Source organism: Grammomys surdaster, unplaced genomic scaffold (genome assembly GCF_004785775.1).
Source record: "Grammomys surdaster isolate TR1022 unplaced genomic scaffold, NIH_TR_1.0 205, whole genome shotgun sequence".
NCBI lineage: Eukaryota > Metazoa > Chordata > Mammalia > Rodentia > Muridae > Grammomys > Grammomys surdaster.
Window position 1 is genome coordinate 2,431,248 of NW_021604650.1, and position 9,292 is coordinate 2,440,539.

General features: G+C 52.6%; 1 protein-coding gene and 1 pseudogene across 4 annotated transcripts; one reads left to right on the forward strand and one right to left on the reverse strand.

Moving 5' to 3' along the window:
• Positions 1-481: 481 nt before the first annotated feature.
• Positions 482-9,017, reverse strand: Efemp2 (EGF containing fibulin extracellular matrix protein 2). 4 transcript variants are annotated; one of them, XM_028771194.1, is made up of 11 exons: positions 8,594-9,017; positions 7,880-7,997; positions 7,604-7,652; positions 6,773-6,979; positions 4,504-4,626; positions 4,143-4,259; positions 3,905-4,024; positions 2,197-2,316; positions 1,987-2,113; positions 1,591-1,786; positions 482-777 (listed from the first exon to the last, which is right to left on the reverse strand). In XM_028771194.1, exons 2-11 carry the CDS (start codon positions 7,988-7,990, stop codon positions 616-618), a joined length of 1,332 nt encoding a protein of 443 aa, XP_028627027.1. In that variant the 5' UTR covers positions 7,991-7,997; positions 8,594-9,017; the 3' UTR covers positions 482-615. The 4 variants fall into 4 exon arrangements, with proteins under 4 accessions (XP_028627027.1, XP_028627026.1, XP_028627025.1 ...); XM_028771193.1 differs by lacking the exon at positions 8,594-9,017 and adding an exon at positions 8,287-8,383; XM_028771192.1 differs by lacking the exon at positions 8,594-9,017 and having other exon boundaries at positions 7,880-8,116.
• Positions 5,150-5,508, forward strand: LOC114624292 (annotated as a pseudogene).
• Positions 9,018-9,292: the final 275 nt, after the last annotated feature.

The following is a 9,292-nucleotide window of genomic DNA, read 5'->3' on the forward strand; positions in this document are numbered from 1 at the left end:
ATGGATGGATGGATGGATGGATGGATGGATGGATGGATGGATGGATGGATAGTAGGGGTTGGGAATGCCCTGGTCAGGGAGATGGAGTCAATAGGGCACTCTATCTTTTGAGTGTAATTAGATGGTCCCTGATCAGTAAGTTTCTTTGAGAATAGTGTTCTCAATCCATTTGCCTCATCTTAGTGATTGGAAAACAGTAGGGCTTATCCAAATGCTTAGCTTGGGGTAGGGCCGTAATGGTAACCCCTAACTCTTAGCACTGACCTGAACTTGGTTTCTGGGCCCAGTGTCAGCCAAGCTCTTCAGTTAGGGCCTGAAGTATATACTCTTGAGAACTCCCTGCTCAAGATGATTCTGAAGGATGACCTTAGCACCTTTCTCAGCCTGAGTGTAGAGAGGACCCCTTGTGTAGAATTTGCCTGCCTCTCTCACAAGCCAGCCCTTTCCCAGGCCTAGGTTACTCACCCACCTCAGCCAGGACTCCTCCTTTCTCCCTTTATTTTCCTTCACATCATAGTCCCTTTAAGCAGAACAGTCATCCCTAAGCCCCCAGGGCTTCTTAAGCTATGGGAGGAGGAAAGGGGCCCCCACACAACCCTTCCCTGAGGGTCGTCTTCAGAAGGTGTAGGCTCCCACAAAGACGGTGAGTCTCAGTACGGAGCTGGCCCGGTAGCTCATCAGGGAGTTCATGGTGACCATCTCGAGGTCCAGCACGTACTCCCGGGGTCCTGTCACTGGCCTGGCAAGGACCAGCATGGCACTGACATTGTTGATTTGCTGCAGGGCACAGTGGACAGCAGAACATAGAGATGGTGTTAGCCTGTAAGGCAAGACTCAACTCTAGCATCACCCCCTCCTGTGGCCTGAGGTCGGGGAAGTCTGATAAGGCTGCTGTTCAAGCCCTTCCCCAGCTCTGACCTGTAGACATTTCTCTTCCTCAGTATCTGAGTCCCTGCCACTGGCTCTCCCCGTCAGCTCCTTCCCGACCCTATCCACCTTAGGTTTCCCTCCATCGTGACTACCTGATGACTCAAGTTTTGGGGATGATGGACCTTTGGTGACCAAGAGCCATCCCATTTCCCCCTCCAAAGTATTCAGTTCTCTGTCATTTCTTTAATGCTGGGGGAAAACTGAGGGCCTACTGAACGGAGCACACGTTCTGCCATGGACCTGTGATGGCAGCCCCAAAGCAACTTTGAAAGAAGTTTTGATGACAAATCTCTCAATGCTGAAGGCAGCATCAGGACCCATGTTCAAGGCCCCTCACACCTGCGGCAGCATCCCTGTCTTCCCCTTGCCAGCAGACTGGAGTCTATGATCCTACCCCTGCAGGAACTACATTTCTTGTTTTATGGATAAGGAAGTCAAAGGCAGACAGGAGAAAGCAGTACTGGGACTCAAACTCCACTAACCAACTGCTCCTTAGAACTGCCTGTAGCATGTTCACTAGGAATGCGGGATTCTGACATGACCCCTGTTCCTAGGACAGGGCTTTGAGAGAAGAGGCAGGGCAGCTCCCACTTAAACAACTTCAAGCATTCTATTTTAGATTACTCGAGTCAGTTGGGTGTGAGTAGGAAAGCACCTTACCCTAATGTAGAAGTCCCCCTGTGTGTTTCCAGCACGGATCTGAAAGGCATTGTAGGCGCCAGGGTAGACAGAGGTGGCCTGGATCTGGAACACGTCAGCAGGCACACTTCGCTCTGAGGTGATGCTCATGTAACGGTGCACAATCGATGAAGGTTGCTCTCGACAAAGCAGGTTGGAGGCAGGACAGAGACAGCGGCTAGAGACCCCAAGACAGGACAGGAATGAGGGCTGGGCCCATTTCCCAAATACCCACCTCCTAAAGAAGAAAACCCAAGTATTTAAGACTATAACTCCCATAAAACATCACGGCTACTCACCAGCCTGATTAAACCAGTTAGCCCCACAGACCTCTGGGAATTTTAGTTACCTCAGCACACTGCCATCAGGTTGACTCACTTGTCTGACACTTGGACATAGGGCTCCACACAACGGTTGGTGTCCACACAGCGATAACCCCCATGGAAGTTGACACAGGTTTGGGCCTCAGAACATTGGTGTGCACCTGTGTCACACTCGTCAATGTCTGTGCCAAGGGAAGTGGAGTCGGACTCTAGGACTGACAGTAAGCTACCAGCCTCTCAACTCTGCCCACCCAAGCACCTGTACCTTGGCACAGCCTTGTGGCCAGCAGTTGGTAACCTTGTGGGCAGTGACAGGAGAAACGGCCTGGCTCATTGACACAGCGGTACTGGCAGAGGTAACTGGAGTAGCTGCACTCATCGATATCTGAGGGAGGGTGGGGATGAGGAGCCTGGGCCAAGAGTAGTCCTCACAACCGAGTCCCACAGACCTTTACCACAGCCCAGCCCCCACCCCCAATAAGGCTGGATGTGGGAAGAAAGAAGGAATGAAGGAAACCCATAATGCTCAAAAGGGCGACTGAAGGTTTCGGAGGAAGATTTTGAGGGGCTGGGGATATAACTCAGTGGTAGAGTACTTGCCTAACACGCTTGAAGCTCTAGGTTCCATCCCAGCAAGGAAAGGGAGAGGGAAAAGAAAAGAAAAAGAACAGAAAGGTTTGAAGCTTGGCATGGTGCTATATGTCTATAATCCCAGCATTTGGGAGGTAGAGGCAGGAGAATTATACCAAGTTCAAGGCCAGCCTGGTCCACATAGGGAGCCCAGCCAGGGCTACATAACAAGACAGTGCCTTGAAAAGCAAATAGCGGGGTGTTTGATCACAATCTCTAGGAGGCAGAGGCAGAAGCAAGCAGATCAGTTTGAGGCAGCCTGGTCTACATAAGAGACTCCAGGCCAGCCAGGGCTACACAGTGAGACCCTGTCTCAAAATAACAACGGACCTTCCAGCATACAGAGCACCTCTCTTCCCTAAGACTTAAAGAATACTTAACAAAGCCTAACATGGTGGTCTGTGCCTTTGATTCTAGCACTATTGAACTCTGTAGGCTACACAGCCAGGGTTACATAGACTCTGTCTTAAAAAGCAACAGGAATCTAGAGGCTTGGGCATAAGTCCTACTAACTAGTTTTAGAAAGGGTCCACGTTGTGCCAGTCAAATGAGTAGGTTAGACTAGAGGTGTCCTAAGGGGCTAACCTTCCCTGTCTGCTCTTCTCAGGTCTTGCCACCTGCAGTCAGAACACCCAGACTTTGGCTGACTGTGTGTTCCACATGCAGAATCCTATCTCTTTGCCTTTGTTCCCTTCATACGGCTGAACACTAGTGACACTGTGCTTCACAGTAGAGCATAAAATAAATGAGGGCATGCCCAGTAAGGTGAGACACTTGGGATCAAGCCCTAGTCCCATCTCGTCTTTCCCATCTGTAAGTGCAAAGATGAAAGTCACTACTTTCTCTGAACTTTCTGCTTGCTTTCTACAGTTCTGCCAACACACCTGGAGGAATATTCATGTCCTGTTTACAAAATAAACCATGAGACTGAATATTTAAGTTATAAACAAATGGTGCTTCCTACTTTTTCTGCCTGAGACTTGACAAAGCCTATTATCACTGTCCCTAAAACTCCATATAACCCATTCACAGTAGTAATGTGCCCAGAAAGAAGAGAGACTTTTCCTAGTGTAGGATTCCTATGCAAGTCAACTCAACTTTCAGGAAGACTGGCACCTCCATCCCTCTCTGTCTCTCCAGCGAGTTTCAGAAGCACCTAACATACCATCCCCCCAAGCTGGGAGTGCCAAACAACCTGCTCAAGGAGGAGTTCATGGAGGCCTGTGGGTGCAGAGAACGAGACATGGAAGCCTCAAACAAATGACTATGTGACTGGAGTTGGTCCAAAGCGTTGCCAGTGCTGGCGACCAAGGCAGTATCCAACAGCACAAGTGGATTCTCACCACTGCAGGAGAAGCCATCACGGTGCAGCTCGTAGCCCTGGTTACAGCGGCACAGGAAGGTCCCATAGGAGTTGAAGCAGCGCTGCTCACACGGGGCTCCCATGTCACACTCATTCACATCTAAGGGTGCCAGGACAAACAGGAGTGGTGAGAGCCCGCTCGGCTCAGGCAGGAGATCCTGCCCTCACCTCACACACCTCTACCCAGGACCCCAGAACCTTGTCTGGCACAGCCTCACCTACACAAGAGCGGTTGTTAGGTCCCAACTGGAAGCCTGGCTCACACTGGCATCGAAAAGAGCCTGGCAGGTTCACACATCGGTGCTGGCAATAGCGGTAGCGGCACTCATCTATGTCTGAGATGGAGGCAGGGAGAGAAAAGCAGACCACAAGCCAGATGGGGCCTGAGCTGGCTCGCCTCAGCACTCACACTCACTCCTGCCTTCGTCAGGGAGCTGAGTTGAGTCACCCACATTTAATCTTCTGCGTCTAGTGACAGGAGTGCAGCAGCAGCAGAGGATTGGGGTGAGGTAAGGCATCAGATCAAGAGCCAGACCGAGGTCACAGAGCAAGAACTTAGGAAAGCCATTCTACACTTACCCACACATTCGGGCCCAATTTTTCGGTAACCATCAGGGCAGGTGCACTGGTAGGAGCCAGGAAGGTTATGGCAGTCCTGGCTAGGGCGACAGTCATGCAAAGCCTGGGTGCACTCGTCCACATCTGTGGGAGACACCGTTCAGCCTTTGCCTGGAGTCCCCACATGCTACTGACCATGTGAGGTATCTCAGTTTAGGAGGAGACGACCCACGTCAGACTTCATTCACATGGGGACATGGGGAGTTGGCACCAAATCACGAACATGTAATTCAGATCATCCCAATAATACAAAAAAGACTCCACCAAGGAACTACCAGGAAAAGTACCCATTAGGAGAGCATATTAAAATAAGGCCTTGTAGCCTGGTCTACAGAGTGAGTTCCAGGACAGCCAGAACTACACAGAGAAACCCTGTCTTGAAAAACAACAACAAAAATAAATAAATAAATAAATAAATAAATAAATAAAATAAGGCCTTGTGGAGTCTGGTGGCACACACCTTTAATTCCACCACTGGGGGAGGGGGGAAAGGCTAGAGGATCTCTGTGAGTTCCAAGCTAGTTGTAGCTAGAGCTACAGAGTGAGACACTGCCTTAAAAATAAATAAATAAGGTCCTTATGTGGCAAGTGAAGCGAGAGACCAACCATGGTGGCTTATGTGTGGTCGCTAATGAGGTTCCTCATCAAGGGAAGTGTAGCTGGAGGAGCAGTCTACCTTGTTTATGACCAGGAGCTGCTAGGGCCTAGTGACAAGAGCAAGGCTGCCCTGCGGAAGGCCAAGGAGGTTGTGCCACCAGCAATGTACCAGTTCAGCCAATATGTGTGTCAGCAGACAGGTCTGGAGATGCCACAGTTCCCAACCCCTCCAAAGATTAACTTTCCAAACTTCCTGATTCCTGGAACTAAGGCATCATTTCAGTCATGGTAGCCTTGTCTGTGGCCCCCTCCAAAGCCCGAGAATACTCCAAGGAGGGCTGGGAGTACGTCAAAGAACACACCAAGTAATGGATGCCACCTGCCCCATCATTATGGGGGTCAAGACCAGGATGCCATAGACATCCCAGTGGGGACCTCACTCTGAGGGCAGCTTCCAGCATTGCTGGCCCAATAAAGGCCTTGGGAATGGTCAAAACAAACAAACAAACAAACAAACAAAGCCTTTTATACCCCTCAGCTGACTCGAGGGTCAGGATCTTTCCTCCTCCAAGGCCAACGGTTCCCAAGACTGACTCCAGATCAAAACACAGACAGAGGCCAGGAGCTTGCATGTCTGTATAGGAAATCGAGGGCTGCTAGGAACTTCCTGGGCCTGCAGACCATGCACTGAGTTCCTGGGCCTGCAGACCATGCACTGAGTTCCTGGGCCTGCAGACCTTGCACTGAGTTCCTGGGCCTGCAGACCTTGCACTGAGTTCCTGGGCCTGCAGACCATGTACTGAGTTCCTGGGCCTGCAGACCTTGCACTGAGCATGAAGATTTGGATATTTCTCTGAGGAGCCAGAGAGAAAGAGCATGAGGTCTGGAGTATTTAAAAGGAAAAATTACTCTATTGTTTTGTTAATTAATGAATTAACTAAGTTTTTAAGATAAGATCTCATGCAGAGCTGGGCAGTGGTGGCGCACGCCTTTAATCCCAGCACTTGGGAGGCAGAGGCAGGCGGATTTCTGAGTTTGAGGCTAGCCTGGTCTACAGAGTGAGTTCCAGGACAGCCAGGGCTACACAGAGAAACCCTGTCTCAAAAAAAAAAAAAAAAAAAAAAAAAAACAAACAAAAGCTCTCGTGCAGCTCGGGTTGTCCTCAGAGTCCTTACGCTACTGAGGACAACCCTTACCTTGGGCCTCCTGCCTCCACCTCCCCACTGGTGGGATAACAAGTGTCTTCTACCACTCTTATTCCTTGAGGTGCTGAGGATCAAATCCAGAAACTGTCTCAAAAACCAAAGTGCATAGCCGGATGGTGGTGGCACAGAAGCAGGTAGATCTCGGAGTTTGAGTTCCAAAACAGCCAAGGCTACATAAAGAAACCCTGTCTCAAAAAGCCAACCCCCCCAAAACAAACAAACAAAACCAACCAAACAAACAAAAATCCAACTAGGAGGGACTACAAAGTGCAACTAGAGGATTAAAGCAAACAAGAACGATGTGTGCCAGAAAATGACGCCATGATGAAATGCATTCCTCTGTACAGTAAACACAAAATTAGTTAAAAAAAAAAAAAAAGACTCGTAAAAGGTCTGGAAGCCTAGGTGCCAGCATGACCCCCACTTACCCACACAGCTCTCCTGTTCATCAGGCTCGTAGCCTGGCGGGCAAGGATTTGGGTGTTGAGCAGCAGGCACTGGCGGTGGAGGTCCTTCACCATGGAGATCATTGATGACGGCAGCAGAGCGAGGCAAACACAAATAGCCCCCGTAGTGGTTGATGCATTTCATTTCACCCTTGCAAGCCTCTGGGATGGTCAGGCACTCATTGACATCTGCAGAGAGGGGCCTGCTGGGCACAGCCAGTCACCTGGGCTGGCCCTGGAGGTAGTGGGAGGCAGAAGCCCAACTTGGCCTTCTCTAAGCTGAGCAACAGAGCAAGGCTTTCTCTTTAATCAGCAAACTAAGACTGCTGACCCAGAATCCCTCCCAGGGATTTGCAGGATTGGGTGTGGGGCCCCCTATTTCATACTGTTATCCCCATTCTCCTGCCTCCAAGTGAGTTTCCTTCCTCCTCAAATCCCTCCCTCTACCTTTGCCCAAGAGTAATCTGCAGGCCTCCTGACCCAGGGAGGACATACTGCTCTCCCAGGCTGCATTGAGATAGAGCTGGGCTAGGAGAGTACAGTGCAGTTCAGGGAAGGTGGGTGTATTTCCCTCTCTCTGGGCAACAGCCAGGTGCTCTCTTGCCTCCTGCAGGATAGAGGCAGAGTTTGTTCTGCTTCTTGAAGGGGTTGGGCTCCTACTTGAGTGGCACAAGGGAAACATGGCTGGCTACCACGCTGGACAGGGAAAAGGCCATCAAGTTCCTGCAGCAGCTCTGGGAGATAAGGTGTCCCTGGGAAACAATAATTCTTTTTCCAGTTCCTGAAGATGGCTAGTACCCCAGACATACTCACCCCGGCAGTGCTGACTGTCTGCATCCCACTCATAGCCATCTGTGCATTCCTGGAAGGGAACCCGATGTGGCCAGTGACCACCCTGGCTGTCTCCTCCAACTAGCCAGGCCAAGACCAGGGCCTGAGCTCAGTCATGCTCAGGTCAGCTCCACACAATGGCCTCCAGCTTTCCACCAAACAAGCAGGGGAGAATCTTTCCCAGAAGCAGCCTCCCCAGGATCCTGGTCTCGCTGTCCTTCCCATCCCATCCCAAGCTGGTGACCCCATGGTCCCCACCGTGTAGCTGTCCGGCTCCTCAGAATCCTGTGGGGACGCTGCTCCCAAGAGCAACAGCAGAAACGCCCAGAACAGTAAAGACCCGGGGAGGCAGGAGGCAAAAGGGAGCATCCTGGGGCTGAGAGGTGGTGGGCAGAAGTCAGGGGCTTCTGCCACGGCACCCCCCATTCCCTCTATCTGGAAGGGGAGTCTGGGTCCCAGTTGTCTCGTCTCAGGACTGTGCTTGGAGCACCGGAACCCTCCAGGGCTGGGGACCGAGTCCTTTCGCAGGCCTGGGGCTCAAGCCCGCAATCCTGGACCGCCCCGCCCCCGCCCCGCGAGTCCTGAAGCGCAGGCCTCTCCGCTCCGCGCAGCACGGACTCGGCCGCGACAGGGCCCGCGCCCTCCCTCCGCTGGAGGCCACTCACGCGTCGACTCCAGCAGTGCCTGCGGGCGGACGGGCGGACCGCGCAGCTCACTGGACGCGCGGCCCCAGGAAGCGCCCCCCGCCCGCCCGCTGCGGCCCACCCCGGCGCCTCCGCCCGCCCTTCGGCGGATTCCTGAGCCCGCGCCAGGGGGAGGGACCCCGACCCCCCGGCTCCTCCGCCCAGGCAGGCCACAGGCCCCCGCCCGGTCCCCCGCGGCGCTGCCTGGAGTCGCCTGCGGATGCCCAGCCAGTTTCCCAATGTGTGGGTTCTTAGGCCACTGACCTTGATGCTTGGCCCCAAAACTCACCTGGGAACCCCAGGCCCTCACTCAAAATGTTATTCTGTCCACCTAGACCCTATCTAACCTGTGCCTCCGGAACCCCATACTGTGCACTCACACCTTCGTGAAACCCGAGTCTGCGCCTCCCAGAACCTACTGGTCATTTAATCCTCGGATCTCCAAATTCTACTTTCAGAATTTTATCCAATGTTACACCATCATTACTTAGATGATCCTAAAACTTCATCCAAGGTTTCTGGACTTTTGTCCAGGCATAAAATTAATTGTCCAACTCCCTGTGCATACACCTCCACGGTCTCCAGGTGGTCTCTTTACTGAGGGCACTGCTGCCCAAGCCCTGCCTCCAAAATCTACAGTAGTACGGGGGCGAGGGCAGCAGTAGTCTTGGCCCGAAATGAATGGAAGCCCCTGAGAAGGCGGGCAAGCTTGAATTTGGGCACGGAGAACACTAGGGCCCCGTGCCAGCCCTTTCCCGACCCCTTCCCATTCAAGTCCCCCACCCAGTTTCCGCCTCCGCCCCCAGCGGAGATCATGCTTTGGAGGTGGAGTCTGGGTGCCTCTGGCGCCCAGGAAGGGTGAATGGGCGGGACTTCGCGTTGCCCACGTCTCAGGGCGGGTCTAGACGGGAAAGGGTTGCGTGTCCAGGGTTCCCGTGCCTTGCCCAGGCCGCTAGCGGCAGTAGCCCGGCCTTCCTTCCCTTCCCTT

What these genes read in the sequence shown, in the direction of transcription:
- Efemp2 (XM_028771192.1), bottom strand. Translation starts at nt 8,047, where the DNA reads ATGGGGGGTGCCGTGGCAGAAGCCCCTGACTTCTGCCCACCACCTCTC. An exon ending in AGACAGTCAGCACTGCCGGG is followed by an intron (nt 6,980 to 7,603) that starts GTGAGTATGTCT and finishes CCCTCTCTGCAG; the next exon opens with ATGTCAATGAGTGCCTGACC. An exon ending in TATGTCCAAGTGTCAGACAA is followed by an intron (nt 1,787 to 1,986) that starts GTGAGTCAACCT and finishes TGGGGTCTCTAG; the next exon opens with CCGCTGTCTCTGTCCTGCCT.